This window comes from Sinocyclocheilus grahami, unplaced genomic scaffold (genome assembly GCF_001515645.1).
Source record: "Sinocyclocheilus grahami isolate Dianchi unplaced genomic scaffold, SAMN03320097.WGS_v1.1 scaffold46.1, whole genome shotgun sequence".
NCBI classification, from domain to species: domain Eukaryota; kingdom Metazoa; phylum Chordata; class Actinopteri; order Cypriniformes; family Cyprinidae; genus Sinocyclocheilus; species Sinocyclocheilus grahami.
In genome coordinates, this window is record NW_015505225.1 from 38,608 (window position 1) to 54,943 (window position 16,336).

Sequence of the window (16,336 nt, forward strand, 5' to 3'; positions counted from 1 at the left end):
AGAGTAATATTAGCGAATTAAATATTTCAGTCCTCCATCCTTATTTGATAGGCTAATATTTCTGTTATATCAAACACTATATCATGACATGACAGATTTGGCTGGTTGTTTAGATGTATTGCACTCAGAGCTTTAAGTCTTGAGCTATTTTTCCATTGAATCTACTTGATGAATGAATGCCAAACTCAATTAAAACAAATCTTACTCTTTTCTCCAAACTTGGAAGGAAACTGCAGATTAGTGTCACTTCCACTTTATCAGTGTAATTTCGTGTGCGTAATTACATTTGAGCTAAATGTACGCAGAGCTTCTCCGAGCGATCAAATCTGTTGGTTATTGATTTATGAACGTTACGTGGCTAAATGTGTTTTGCATGCGCTGATGGAAACCCTGCCTCGAGTAAGAAACGCTCAAGTGGACACCATTATTTCAGGTGTGCTTGTGAACGTCTCACTTAGTTTGAAATGTTTTCTCAGAGGCTCTCTGTCCAGGGAGCTTTCGCTTTTCACAGCCCTAATCAAAGCAAACAATTCACATCTTTGTCTGAAGCGTCTGTCAAATACCTTCAAGTCGCTGATGTGTAAAGTGCCGTTTTCCATTAGGCTTATGTGAATGTCATCGCTCAGAACGCTTTGGCCATCCTTCTCCCACCTGACGCTGGGGATTGGGCTGCCCATCACATGGCACTGGAGTAGGGTGCTGGAGCCTAAAGCGAGCGTCTGGTTGGCTGGGCCCTGTCGGATAATTGGAGGGACGAGATCTGATGGGCCTGGAGGATAAACAGCAGAGTGTGTTCGTGAGGAGTGTGTGTTTGCATCTGTCCAGTTGTCTAACAGTGCTTCTGGCATCCAAAGATCAGTCCGACTTACTTGTACGGCTACGGAAGTGCAACTGGCAGTCAGAGTTAATCACACTTTGAGAACACAATGGCACAAAAGATTAAGATATTGTGAAATTGGGGTGATGGGTCAGTATGGTTGACTAAGAATTGTAAGACTTTTAAAACCTGCAGGAGTAAAATGAATAACGCATACAAAACAAACCCATACAATCTCAAAATAAAGCATGTTTCTCAGATTCTTACTTGATTAAAGGGGCTACGGCACATTTTCAACAGCAAAACAGACTTATTGTAAGTTAAAAAAAAATACTCAAGACATCAATACATATGAACTAGAGTCGATCTATATTGGATTTGCTGATATGATGATATTAAAGAAAGGCACTATTTAATATAAGATTATTGTGTTGATACTAATAAAATCTATATATTGAATCTTTTCTTACTGTGACGGGGCGGCTCAGAGAGAAGCCACAAGAGTTTTACATTTAATTAAACACCAGCTACAGTTTATTGTGTAAGCACAATACCAATAATATTCAGAAAAAAAGATTTGATGCATAATGCAGGACTATCAATTACAAACAAGCCCTCCAAAAAACCCGGGACTTTTATTTTGAAGTGTCAATGCTTTACTTCTTCCAGCTACTCATTCAAAATGACGAGGAAGTAATACTCTTACAAAAATCCTCAACATATTACAATATAAATGCCGTAAGGTAAATATTCATCAACAGCAGATCATAAACAATCGCTTGGCACAAATGATTGTGAACTGCTCTAAAACCATGAGCCTGCAGAACATGCAACTGCACAGCTTCTTGACTTTGAAACGTGGAGAGCTCACAATTTATTTAATCACATCATTGCCTTTAATTATATCATTCCACAAGTATTGTATTTGTCACCAAATTTAACACCGCTTAAAATTAGAATGACATTTATGATATTTAAGAGTTTTTATGGCCTTAAATTTTATGAAACTGAATGTATGACTTTTAAGGACCGGCAGAGACCCTGAATTATTGAAGCCAACTAGTTTATTATAAAAGGAGATGCTGCAAAATTTGAAAATGAAGTAGGGTTCAAGCACACTTCACTTTTAGTGATCCCTCAGCAAGCACCATTAATTAAAAACTAGCTTTATGACTTAAGGAACGCACATCAAAATGAAGAGCCATGTGCATTGTGTGTGTTCACGCTTAGGCGGTTTGTTAATGCTAGGGGTTTTCTTCACAGTTATCTCCAGAGGTGCCATTTGCTGGGTGGGATGAACTGTAATCCCAGTTACTCACCAGTTTCCACTTCCAGCAGAGCCTTGGCGAGGACACTTCCTGCCACACTGATCGCCTGGCAGATATAGTAGCCGGAGTCCTCAGAGTGAACATCAGAGATGGACAGCTCTCCACTCATGGACACAGAATAACGGCCCGACTGAGAAGGAGGTTGGCCGGGGAAAAGCAGCATCTACAACAGAGGACAGACTCTTGAGTTCACACCACACTGTGGGCAAATTACCCAGTGTTCAGAGAGACTGAATGTCTGATTTACAAATTCCAAACAGCCAGGGAAAACAGGATCGTTCTTGTTCTTTTGAAGTAAAAGAGTTTGATGAACTATGTAGTCATACGCTAATGTTTATAATGCAATGCTCTTGAACAGTTAAAGGTAGAGTAATAAAAGCAGCCTGTTTAATTGGTACCATAACAGTTATCAGCGATTTTTTTATATTTAATTGTTTGCTCTCATTTCATCTTTTTTTACACAATCTTTGCTGTCAACATTAAATGTAATCTTTATAAAAGTCAAAATGAATAACCATTTTTCATAATACAAACTATAATGTTGTAGTGTTAAAAATGTACTTGTAGCATTTAAAATAATTAATTTTAGTTTTTAGTATTATATTTTTCATTTATTCAGACAAAACAGAACTGGACATTATATGAAAATAATTGTAATTTTAATTATTTTAATATCCACCATTTATCATTTATTATCTAACATTAAAATAATGGTCTAACAATGAATAATTCATTTAAAGCATTTATTAATCTAGGTTAATCTGTGTTCAATCATAGTACATTTACATACAACAATTCATATAGTATCATTTAAAAGTTTGGGGTCATTAAGAATTTTTTATATTTTTGAAAGATTTGATAAAATAATTAAAAAGATTTGATAAAATATACAGTAAAACAGTAATATTGTGAAATATTATTACAACTTAAAATAACTTCTATTATAATATATTTTAAAATATTATTTATTCATGTGATGACAAAGATTAATTTCAGTGACACATGATCCTTCAAAAATCATTCTAATATGCTGATTTGCTTCTCAAGAAACATCTTATTAATGTTGAAAACAGTAGTGCTGCTTCAAATTTTTTTGGAAACTGTGATTAATTTATATTTTCAGGAGTTTTTGATGAATAGAAAGTTCAAAGAACAGCATTTATTAGAAATAGGAATCTTTTTTAACATCATTCATGTCTTCACTGTCACTTTGATCAATTTAATGCATCCTTGTTGAAGACAAGTATTTAAGTATCTAAAAAATAAAATGCCTGAATATGGTGCCTCCAAAATATCTCCAAAAAACTGTAAGCCGATTAAAAGAACTCATCTCCATCAAAACTGATTTGAGCACTTGGTTGTGTTTTTCTGGCAGTTTAATTCGCTGAGTGAAGCTTTTTGCTCCTTTGTGGGACTTCAGTGGGGTTAACTGGGGGTACAATACAGTAAGTGAGGGGGAATCTATGCACTTCTCTTAAGAGGCTTAAAATGGGCAAGTAATGGACGAAGGTGAAAAGGCCACAGCCTAATCTGGAACACAGCTGCAAATGGCTTACAAGCGTGAACACGGGGGACGTGCTATAAAATCCATTGCACAGACCACACCCCAAATGACTCCAAAATGATGTGAGCCATCAAGGCTGAGTGGTCTTTAGCTCTCCACCGCAAAGACGGAGGTCTACTTTTAGCGTCGAAACACACTCCTGACTGCCATTACACTGTACACTGTGCTTTTGCTGGCCTATGGGAGCTGCTCTGATACCTGATGTTCCTCTGTGTAAAATTTTCTCCTCCCACTCCTTCACAAGTCTCTCTAGGAGGCCCAACTCTCATTGGTGGTTTCCCGTAATGGCTCTGAAAACGTCCTGCTTTGTCAAAGGGCCCAGCTTCAGCAATCCAACGCTCTGAATCATCTCTTCAATGCAATCAGCAATACACGACTAATCAGCATCAACAAGGGTAAATATAATCATTGAGAGGCTCTAGGCTTGTTTTCAAGCTCAGGCTAAGTTAATGAGTCACTGATAAACATGCTCTGAGATGCAAATAAATCATCTTTATACGAAGAGATCTGCCTTTGATCTCCAATCAGGCTCTTTAAACCCACGCATGACATACAGTGAAGTATTGGATTACTGGAAGACAATGCTGAGCCATCTCATAAGCTCGTATAGTCAAATATGTACTTGACTATATACTGCATGAATTTCAAAGGTAATATAGTGTATTTATACACTACTGTTTAAAAGTTTGGGGTTGGTAGGATTTATTTAATGTAAAGTCCTTTATGCTTGCTATGGCTGCATTTATTTAATCAAAAATACAGTAAAAGCAGTAATATTGTGAAATTTGATGTCAATGTTAAACTGTTTTATATTTGAATATAAAATGTAATTTATTCCTGTGATGGTAAAGCTGAATTTCAGCTGCAGTCTTCAGTGGCACATGATCCTTCAGAAATCCTTTTGATATGCTGATTATTGTGAATGCTGAAAACAGTTCTGCTGTATTTTTATATATTTTTGAAATAATGTTTTTATTGGATTTTTAAAAATACATTTAATACATAATACACATGTAACATTATAAAAATCTTTATACTCATTTTAGGTCAATTTAATAGACCTTTGTTCATTTCTTAAAAAATATCTTACTGAACCCAATATTTTTTTTTTCATTCTTTATTTATTAAAGATTTTTGATTTATAACTTTTTACAGCAGAGCCCGAGATCTGCCCATATACATAAAAAAAACAAAAAAAAACCAATAAAAAAACAAGCGGGTTACAATACAATGTTACAAAACAATATTAGCGGGATAAAAAGTACATCTCAGGATTTCAATAGGCCTAATAAAGTATCAATAAGGTCCAACCAAAATTGTATTGTCTTTCTGGTGGCACCATGTATTTTGGCTGTGGTACACTCCAAAAGGGCAACGTCCAGCAAATATGACATCCACGTCAATCCAACTGGGGTAGATGGATCCAACCACAATTTTAAAATAACCTTTTTGGCAGCAGTAAGAGCAGCAAACAGAATCCTTTTTTGATTGACAGACAATGACAGCAACGAATCATCCAGCAAAAGAAAAAGCAGTGGGTCCTTTTGGATCTGAGTCTTCAGAGGATCCGACAACAGGTCCTGTACCAAGGACCAGAGCAACGCAATTTGGGAACAGTCCCAGAGTGACAAACATGCAAAAAAATAAGAAATCAGGAAGGGGGCCAACACTTTTTCACACCACTGTATATGTACCTTGACTTGAGCTATTACACTGGTGAAAGAAGGGGTCAGACTTTCTTTTCATTTTATGTAATAAACAGGTTGTGTGGCATATGCCTTATAGATCTTATAACGAATCATTTGGTGAGCTGGGTTTTTAGAGGTAGCAAAACAATTTCCCCATTCATTGTCCCAATCAGTCACGGTGTTAAGTTCTCTTTCCTAGAAACCCTCAGTCGGAATGTTTGAATACTGTCGTACCACAAGTGATTTATAAATTATACTCACAACACCTCTAGAAGCCATACTAGAATCTATCCAATTTACAATAGGATGAGGAGATCTGAACCCAATATTTTGAACATTAATGTTTTTCATAAGGAAATTATATTTTTAACACACATTCTCTTGTTTTTGTGTTGCTGCTAGCCTTAGCATGTTAGCTAACCTCAATTTGCTGTATCACAAAATTGGACAGACCTATACAGTTTTATGGCACTGTTTAAAAAAACATGATGTGCTTGATTAGATACGGTAGGAAGCATAAGCTGCACTCACCTGACTCCCTTCTTTCTGCCAGAAAACTGCTGGAAGAGGGTTTCCCTGGGTGCCACATTGAAAAGTGACAGTCCGTCCTTGGGCAGCGACTTGATTTTGGGGACGTACATCAATCTGTGGGGGCACTGCGGCCAGAGAGAGCAGAATGTGGCTGGTTAGAGAATTTGAAATGCTTCATGATTTTTTGTATGTTTGTCTTTTTTAGCTATCTTTGCCATACAAATGGATGGAGGAAGGACAAGAAATAATGGCAAAAAGTGTTGGCAAAATGCCACAAGTTGGACAAGCTGGACCCAATAAGCAATTTACAGAGGAAAAGATCTATCAACTCCAAGAAATTTAAGTAATAAACATATACTTTCATTTCTTAATAAGAAATGTTCTGAAATCAAATGATTGAAGACTTTGGCATCTCTGCAAATTAGAGCAGAGTTTGTGGCACTGCAGAGATACATTCTGATAACTCCAGAGTATTTTTCTCAAGAGAAACATCTGAGAAGCACGAGATTCAAGTAAACGTCTCAGGGGGAGTGATTTATTTGCATACACTGTCTCTGTTGTTTCAGCACCTGATTCACTAAAGAAACTAATGCTAATCAGCTGAAAAGCCCAACACCCAAAAATCAGTTTCCAATCCAAAAAGATACAGCAGACTATCGAAATTTGGCATACTTTACCGAGATGTCTGTTTGTGGCTGTTTTGTGTGCAAACCTTTCAATTTGTTCTCCTCTTAATCTCCTAGCTTTCTAGCAGAAACAACTGAGATGTTGAAGAGACAGAATTTACGATTCATCTCAGCAATGGGTGGCTCTGACAACAACTACACGTACTTGAACTTGGTTTGATCGAATTTAACCCTCACCAAACACCATCTATGCTCGCCCACTCTATAAAAACATGAAGGGGATTTCTCAGTATTTTAAATCACTTATCAGTTAAGTGCTGTCCTCTGAGGCTCGCCAGCTCTGTGATTTGCACATTAGCGTGAGAGCTGGCAGATTTAAAACATATAGAGTCTCTACTCAGCCCAGATTAAAGCAAGTAATTAGTTGTGACTGCAACGCAGATTCTGATGCTGGAGTCTGTGGCTCAAGTTGGGATAGCGGCGGATGCACGATATCATAAAACATCTGTTTTCAGGGGCGATGTTTGAGGTGGTTACTGCTCGGTTTATCGCTCTGAAAGCCAAACAGAACCAACAACATTATCCAGCAGCCATTTCCCGCTCACTTTTTAGTACGGCGCTGGGCTCAAGGCTGTGTGTCTTTGTTTAGATAACCAGACCGCTACCCTGCTGTTCAGAAACTTCACAGTAGGTTTGTACACCAGACTCAAGTGAGAGAAGGCGTATGAGAGCGAGAAAGGCAGACAGGGAAAAAGCGCAAGATCTGACTCATCTGTGTTGTTTCTCCATTTTAAATTTTTTTCTGATGGGGCTACAATCTCCCACACAAATAACAACTCATGACGAGAAGCCGACAAAGATCATATAAACCGAAGGAGAATAATAGTTTGGGGAGAAGTGGCTCGGGGCTGACGGAGCTACTGCTCACTTCTGCAGGTGACAACTCCCAAGCGACAGATTGATTTGTATGTATGCATGTCAGCTTTAGGGATTGAAATAATGAGTTGAAGAAACATTTCCGAGTAGAATGAAATTCTGGAGCCTTAAAGGGGCAGAATATATTTTTACAAATATCTCGGCCTAAATTTTTGGCCTTAAAAATCAATGCCTTAAATATCTTTTTTTGAGCATTTATGGCTTGATGAACATCCACAGAACCTTTTCATTCCACAAAACATTCTTTATTGTGGAAAAAAAGGTTGGGTAACACTTTACTTAAAGTCTTTATGTATAATGCATTAGAAAAGTCATTTTAATGCATTACCGTATTGACCCGAATATAAGACGATGTTTTTTTCTTGATAATACATCTGAAAAAATGCGGTCGTCTTATATTCAGGGTCTAGACTTTGACATGTCAATAATACACCCACAACAATAGGTGGTACACATAAAACGAGTGTGCCATGAAATACGTAATGTAATGCATGTTGTAAAGATGAAAACCTTACAGCTGCATGAGTCGTGACTGTCACGTTAGCCTGATGGGACCAAACTCCCTTTGTGATTTTAAAATGTAAAACAGTACCCAGATTTGAAGACTACAGTAAGATTTAACTTCTACTGTTAATAAGATGTTGGTAGGCTACTATTAGATGGATAGCCTAAATGTTCTAATTCAGATGGGCTACCTGTTTTGTTTTTTTAATGGTATATTAAAAAGTGTATATTTTTTAAATGTGATTGTTGGTACATTTGACCCGTTTTTACCATACTTTCAAAACAAAAATTAAAATAGGAAAAATATGCAATATGAAAATAATTGAAGACAAAATGTGTTTTACTGAGAAAAAACAAGATTTGGTTTTTAAAAAGCCTTTTTCCAAAAGGTACATATGGAAAAAGGGGGGTCGTCTTATAATCAGGGTCGTCTTATATTCGGGTCAATACAGTAATTATGCCTTGTAATGCAGCTTATAACGCATTGTACAATCTCATGAGTAATTGTAACCACAGTTATTACAATGACACTTATCAATTCATTGTTACACTATGCATTTAAAAATGTTGTTATAATTATTTACAAGATATAATGTAATACTATGGAACGATATTCCGGACTATTTTCAAAAGGAATTGCAAATTGTATTTTCAATTGCGTTTTCCATATGTGGATGCATAAATTGTGACATAATCCAAATGCAACTGCAAATCCTGCATTACCGTTTGCATTTTCGCTTTCGCGAACGCACAGTGACTGCCAAATTTCAAATGAAAAAGCAAAGTCCATTTGCAACTGTATTTCCCATGTCTTAGGAGTTACGAGCCTGTCATATTTAAATAGCAATATTAATTACCAGTCTGCTAACATGTAACCTGCCAAAACTCAAATGGAATCGCAACATCACGTGACAGCCCCATAAGCTTAACCAATGCAGTCTGAGCCGGAAAGAGAATTGATTAGTTAATCTAACGAGTCTTCGTGTTTGAGTCGTTCATTCATCACGTGACAGACCCATAAGCTTTAACCAATGCAGTCTGAGCCGGAAAGAGACTTAATAATAATAACCAACCCTTTGTTACCTTTGTTACAACATTCAGTGTTATGGAAAATAACCATAATGACAGAAATTCACACATTTATAAACTGTAAGAAGTAAAAAGCTACAATTTGAGACCAGAAACGCATCACGTAACTGTAAGAGTAAATAATAATTATAATAATGATGATAATAATAATAATAACAATAATAACTATGCACCCGTTTGTAAGGAAACTTGTAAATTAACGTATATTTTGCTAAAATGAACGAAATGACTCGAAAAAAGATTCGTTCATTTTGCTGAACGAGACTCAAAGGTCCGAGTCGGTAAAATGATCCGAACTTCCCATCACTAATCGCAATTCCTTTTGCATTTGAATTTCTGATGTCTACACAGAAAGCTGCCAATCATCGTCAGGGGCAGGACTGTACTATGAGACGACCGTGCCGAATGCTCTGATCAATGGAGGTAATCGGTAAGGCTCCGCTAAAGGCAGCTACCAATCAGTTTCGTACCTGTGTGAACGAATAGACAGTGCAACCTTCTTGGCACAATACATAATTCTGTCTTTTTTACCCCAAATGTAGTGATTATCCCATGCTAACAGCATGTCAATATTCATCAATTAACCAAACGCTTTTCACCTGTCTCAGAATCTCTCACTGTTTACACTCACTTACATTTTTAATCCGTAATAGACAGCGTGTCACACCTGCCTCAAGACCTTTTACCGTTTGCACTCCACTTGATGCACTTAAACAGTGTCATCTGGGGCAGGCAGAGTAAGAGTAGCAGCATTTTTTGTTTTGTCACATGCATCTATCGGATCGTAAACAGACTGAGAGATCTTGAGGCAGGTGCACATAGGCTATTAGATAGGAATAAGATATAGGTGGCAAATAGGTAAATACGTGTAGATTTGCAATGTTTGTTTGCTTAAGTGCATCAAGTGGAGTGCAAACGGTAAAAGGTCTTGAGGCAGGTGTGACAAGCTCTCTATTATGGATTAAAAGTGCAAGTGTAAGTGAGTGTAAACAGTGAGAGATGCTGAGACAGGTGAAAAGCGTTTGGTTAATAGTGAATATTGACCTATTGTGCGTACCGTTGTGGCTCCCGCTGTTAGCAGGGGATAATCGCTACATTTGGGGTAAAAAAGACAGAATTATGTATTGTGCCAAGAAGGTTGCACTGTCTATTCGTTCACACAGGTACGAAACTAATTGGCAGCTGCCTTTAGCGGAGCCTTTACCGATTACCTCCATTGATCAGAGCATTCGGCACGGTCGTCTGTGAGTGACTTCACCTCACAATACAAACACGCCCCCTAGTATAGTCCTGCCCCTGACGATGATTGGCAGCTTTCCATGTAGACATCGGAAATTCAAATGCAAATTGCGATTCCATTTGAGTTTTGGCAGGTTACATGCTTGACGCAGCGAGAGTGAAAAAGCAGACTGGTAATTAATATTGCTATTTAAATATGACAGGCCCGTAACTCCTAAGACATGGGAAATACAGTTGCAAATGGACTTTGCTTTTTCATTTGAAATTTGGCAGTCACTGTGCGTTCGCGAAAGCGAAAATGCAAATGGTAATGCAGGATTTGCAATTGCATTTGGATTATGTCACAATTTATGCATCCACATATGGAAAACGCAATTGAACATACAATTTGCAATTCCTTTTGAAAATAGTCCGGAATATCGTTCCATATAATACAATGCACATTATGAATAATTCTAATGCATTATACCCTTTAATAACCCTCTATAATGCATTATACATAAAAACTTTAAGTAAAGTGTTACCAAAGGTTGTTTAGATTAATAAAATATTCTTTCTTCACACTAAGATTCTTTTAAGAACCGTTTACTGAATGGTTCTTTATGGAACCCAAAAAAAGTTAATTGCGAATTCAGCGAATCACAATTCAGACTTTTTTTCAAGATATAAACGTTTAATTCAGAGAAATGAATTCAGACTTACAAGATATAAACTCCGAATTCTGACTTTCTTTCGCGTAATTCAGTTTACATCTTGCAATTCTAACTTTTTTCTTGCAACTTTTTATCTCACAATTCGGACTTTTTTTCACTCAATTGTGAGTTCTCAGAATTGTGTGATATAAACTTGCAATTGCGAGTTATAAAGTCCAATTTTGAGGGGAAAAAAGACAACTGTTTATATCTCACAATATTGAGTTATAAAGTCTGTGGTATAAAGTCAGAATTGCAAGATATTAACTCACAATTTTGAGAAAAAAGTCATATCTCACAATTCTGACTTTATGGCACGCAATTGTGAGTTTATATCTGGCAATTCTGAGAAGAAAGTCAGAATTGCTAGATAAAAAGTCGCAATTACCTTTTTTATTTTTATTCAGTGGCGGAAACGGGTTTCCATAGACAAAAACTCACAAAAACCTTTTTACAATTTTTATCCCATGGCAGAAACACGCTTCCATATAAGGGGGTGCTTTTCATTTTTGCATGAAATGTCCTTTTAAAAGTCACAGAATTAAACCACACCATTTCCCATTTTTAATACAGGGCACGTTTGAGATGATCCAGTGAACGAGGATGCATTTGACTCACGACTCATCCTGTGGGCATTTTGTTGGGCTTGGTAAAAGCTCTTGTGCACATGGCCGCTCATCATGTGCGCTTGTCTGATGAGTGTCAAAACAGCAGATGTGTGTGGTCAGTCGTAATCTTCAGCGTGTTAAGTCACTGATGCCGTGGCTTTGCTCCCTGGTATGTTGGGAAAATGTTAGGCTAGAAGGCAGCAAACATCTGCTGAGAGGATCAGAGAAGACAGCATTCCCCTGACAGACACAGGCCCTGTCAATCTCCCATGAGCACAGGTGTTCTCATAACATCACACAGAAAGTAAAAGTTAACAGACTGCATACATAACTATTTTACTCTAACTTCTGCTACTGTGTATTTACATATGGGACTGAAGAGCCGCAGTACATGCAGGGTCCAAATGTAAAACTCACCAAGTGCCAATGTAAGTAAATATTGCTGTGGAGAGTAAATTAAACTAGTTCCTCACCAGTGGCTGGAAACCTTTGCATAATACTGCTGCATAATACAGAAGTAAATCTGTAAGAATTACAGTCACGTATGTGGAATATTTCTCGTATTAATCCACCAAAACGAAAATGTGAAGAGTGAAATCCTGATTTTTGTGACAGGTGCAGTTCCACCGAGAGACGGATACTGGCTCATGTCATATGTGATGCTGTGAGTGACATAAAAAAAACAACACATTGGGATTTTGTTCATCATATTTTAGTTTTGGTGGATTAATGTGAAAAATATTCCACATGTGAGACTAAAATTCTTACAGATGTATTACAGCATTATGGAAAAGTTTCATTTAATTTACTTTCCAAAATATTGCACATACTGTTTGACACCAATATAAAAAAAGCTAAACATATACTATATTAGGGCTGCACAATTAATTTAATTTCTAATCGCGATTACAATTATGGATGCCACAATTACATAAGCGTTCAAAGCGACAACTAATCGTTCAAAGTCCACTTATGTTATTCGGAGTGCTTAAGATGCGTTTTTTTCTTTCTACATGTTATCTTAAGGGTTTTTCCCATTATTTGCATTTTAGTTTTAGTATAACATTATAATACCATTCAAATTTTTACTTTTTTATAATTTAAAGAAGAAACCAATCCGATGTATAGTTGACATTTGAGGCTTAATACTATAGAAAAGCACTAAAGGTTTTTCAGTTAGAGTGTTTTCAGCTTGTTTATTTTCATATAAAAATACGGCATGCAGTTGCATCAAACAATGGTATAAACATCATTCAATGTAAATTGTGATAATCGTAATTAATACAATTTCAAGGGAATAATCGACAATTATGATTTTTGTCATAATCGTGCTATTGGCTGGTATGGAAAAACCTTAATTGGAAAAACCTTATTTTATTGGCTTTTTAAAATGATATATTATATTGATATAGACAGTAAAGGAGAGGACAGGAAATGTGGAGATGTGCGGAAACAGGATTAGTCAAAGTCACACGTCAGATTCAAACTAACGTCACTAACATGGGTGCCACAAATTAATGTGGTAATGCATGTGCACTAATTAATAAGCCACAATCAAAAGGCTTCTATTTTTAACTCTAATTTTCTATTTTACACAATTTTTTCAAAATCTGAGAGAGGTTGATGACAGCAACTGTATTCAGTCTCAAAATCCTTGGAGCTGGTAGAGGGCGACGTGAGGTCATGGGTTCGATCTTTAGGTAATGCTAGCACTGATAAAATGTTTTGTAAGCAGTTGTTTTGTATAAATGTGTCAGCCAAATGCACGTATATAAATGTCAAATTTGCTTGTGATTCCTTAAAATGTAGTAGTCTCTGTCTTTTTTAAAAGTGTGAATGTTCATGTTTCAGTGTTATTAATATTAATCAGCTGCTTTAAACGTCGTATTTCACAAGCCCCATTAATCTAATGGCAGTATCAGAGTAATGACTTAAAATGTCTTTTTGAAGCAGTCACACACTTTTCAATCATACCCACAATGCAAAGCAGCAGACATAAAACAGTCTGCCTGTGCCACCTTGTGAAATGCAGCAGCATGCAGTGAAGAGGAAGGAAAGGTTGGTAAGGATGAAATGATGAAGGGCAACAAAACATCAAGGCAAATGAGACAGAAAATTCACAAATGAAACATCAAGAAAATGGCCCTGAGTCAGAAAATGGAGAGAGAAAGAGAGAGAGAGAGTGAGGCAGAAAAAGGAGGCAGTAGGAAGGAGATGGAGGCAGAGCTGCTTGGTCTCATCTTAATTCAGACTGGCAAAATAACTGGAGGATGAATTGAATCAGGGCTGCTTTCTCCGGCTTGTGCCAGTTCGATTCCCATCCAGTTCTCTCTCTCACTTACTCTTTCTCTTGCTCATTTCTACACACATGCAAACACACACTTTGCCACGTTCTATTAACACTGCCTCTGCACTCTGGCAGTTTGCTAAAGCACACCGTCTCTATAACAGCTGTCAAATACAGTAATCCACACGCTTTAACGTAAGCTCCACATAGTTGCTCTGTTCCAAAGCTGCCTAAGTAGAAAAACCTACAATAATTTACTCACTTTCATGTTGCTCCAAACCTGTATGAGCTTCTGTTTTCAGTGGAACACAAAAGGAGATATTTTGAAGAACTGTTTTCGTCCATACAATGAAACCAACATTGTCCAAAACAACATTTGGTCCCCACTGACGATTTGCATTTATTTTTATGTTCCGCATTAAAAAAGAAAGTCAAACAGATTTGGAACAACAAGAGGATGAGTAAATGATGACAGAATTTTCACATAAGCTCGGAGAAAAACTAAATCCAAGATGGTGAATGAGGTATGTAAAATTAAAGTATATATATTTCATTCAACACTGAAAAGTATCAAGAAAAATAGTTCAGTCTAATAAAAAAGTACCCATTGTTTGAGTATTTTGTGCTTATTTCAGTATTATGTTGTTAGCTTAGCAACATGCTAACATAAACTTCAATCAAAGCAATTGTGAGTCGAGTCTCTTGCTATTTGTATTGTGCTTCCAGTTGCTGCCTAAATCAGTCACTTCCATGGCAATCAGGATGCTGCCTTAAAACAAAATTATTTTGGTTTTATGTGTACGCTAGGGTATATGTACAGTGAGCATTACGTAAATGTTATAATCAGCATAGTAGTGATGTTATGTTTGACAACAAAGCTGAAAAGCTTGTGTCAAAAAACCAACACAAAGCATTGTATCGGAGCTTGATTCGTTGACACGTGAATTATGACATCTGAAGCTTTGTTCGCCTGATACTTGACTGCTTCAAGTATCTAATTCAAAAAGAATGAATCCCAGGGTGATTTTCTATTATCATGATTTTTATAAAAACCACACTAAGTTTGCCTATAAAATATAGTTATATAGCATATAGGCGTAGTTAAAAAGACAGATTTCATATTTAATTTATGAATTTGTTTCATTTAATTCATGCCAGTGTATTGCACTTCAGTAAGTAAAAGAATCATTTCAACAATGTCTATTATATTTTGAAATAAAATAAAATGAAACAACAAAATAAAAAGCTGCAGTTTACCAGTTGTAGAAAAACAAAAAGTGAAACCAGTTGCAGTTTGGTGTGTGCTATACATTGCTATGACCACTAGATGGTCACACTATACACTGTATCGTAAAGCTTTGCGTAACCTTTTGCGATACAATTGCGAGAAAAGCTTAAATGCATCACAAAGCTTCGTTTAGCCATCACTAAAGCATAGTACAGTATGCGCACACTGTACACGCACAGTCCGATTTTTCTAATCTTGTATGATCTGTGTGTGCACCTAGCACATGCTTTTTTAAAAATTTAGATTTTTGCACTACCTAGTTTGTCCACAAGGTGACAACACTGGTCCGGGCCGTTGTTTCACAGATGAAAAAGAAATGGAGACAGAACAATAAGCAACTACCAGAGACCGCAACAACAACATATATATGCATTGATGAGTGCTGGCATGAGTTAGTTAAAAGATACACCCAAATTAAATGAGACTGACAATGACATTTTTATTGCTAGTAACTTCTGGAAAGAAATAGTGCAGGCACTGGACAAGGATGAATCTTTCTAGTGCATGTGTCAAGCACTAAGTCTGTAAATAAAAATGTGAATTTCGAATATTCGTCGAATAAAAAAAAAATCCACATTCGAATGCAAAAATGTTGCATTCGAATTTTAGGTGTGTGTTAAGGAGGCTGCCTTATCAGTGGCGCATGAGATGCGATGACGATGTAAGTGTCATTGCATTTGAATGTTTTTGTTAGCCTATCCAGTTGAAGCCACTAGATGCGGCGCTGCTGCATTGTTCATTCAAAATATTGCAGAAAAAGAGAACATCAATGCGGAGAAGATCTTGTTTACATCAAAACTGAAACCAAGACGTTTACACAGAACACATATTTCACGCATTTGAGGGACATCTATCACCGTTGCACTCGCATCTCGCACAAGAGAGCCGCATGTTTAGAAAGCCATGTAAAATTAATGTAAGTTCAACTTTTTAAAAACATATCTTGAGACTTTATGGTGGGTTTTTCCCCCATCCCACTGCATCTCACGTTTTTAAATGAAAAATGTACTCTGTGTGATTGGCTTTCCGCCCTTTGTATTAAACTATGCATACATACATGATGCTGTTTTGTTTATAGTGGTTTAAGCAACTTAATTAATTATAATTGGTTTATAAACATTATTTTAAACATTATGCAC

At 36.6% G+C, this 16,336-nt stretch overlaps 1 protein-coding gene across 1 annotated transcript in view; it reads right to left on the reverse strand.

The window, feature by feature from the left end:
- LOC107582568 (roundabout homolog 2) overlaps positions 1 to 16,336 on the reverse strand; it is an 83,331-nt gene that overhangs the window by 23,849 nt on the left and 43,146 nt on the right. Inside the window, exons 7-9 of the mRNA XM_016268461.1 lie at positions 5,929 to 6,053; positions 2,137 to 2,308; positions 564 to 769 (exon numbers count right to left, since the gene is read on the reverse strand). Of these exons, the coding sequence (XP_016123947.1) occupies positions 564 to 769; positions 2,137 to 2,308; positions 5,929 to 6,053 (503 nt within the window). The remainder of the gene's footprint in view (positions 1 to 563; positions 770 to 2,136; positions 2,309 to 5,928; positions 6,054 to 16,336) is intronic.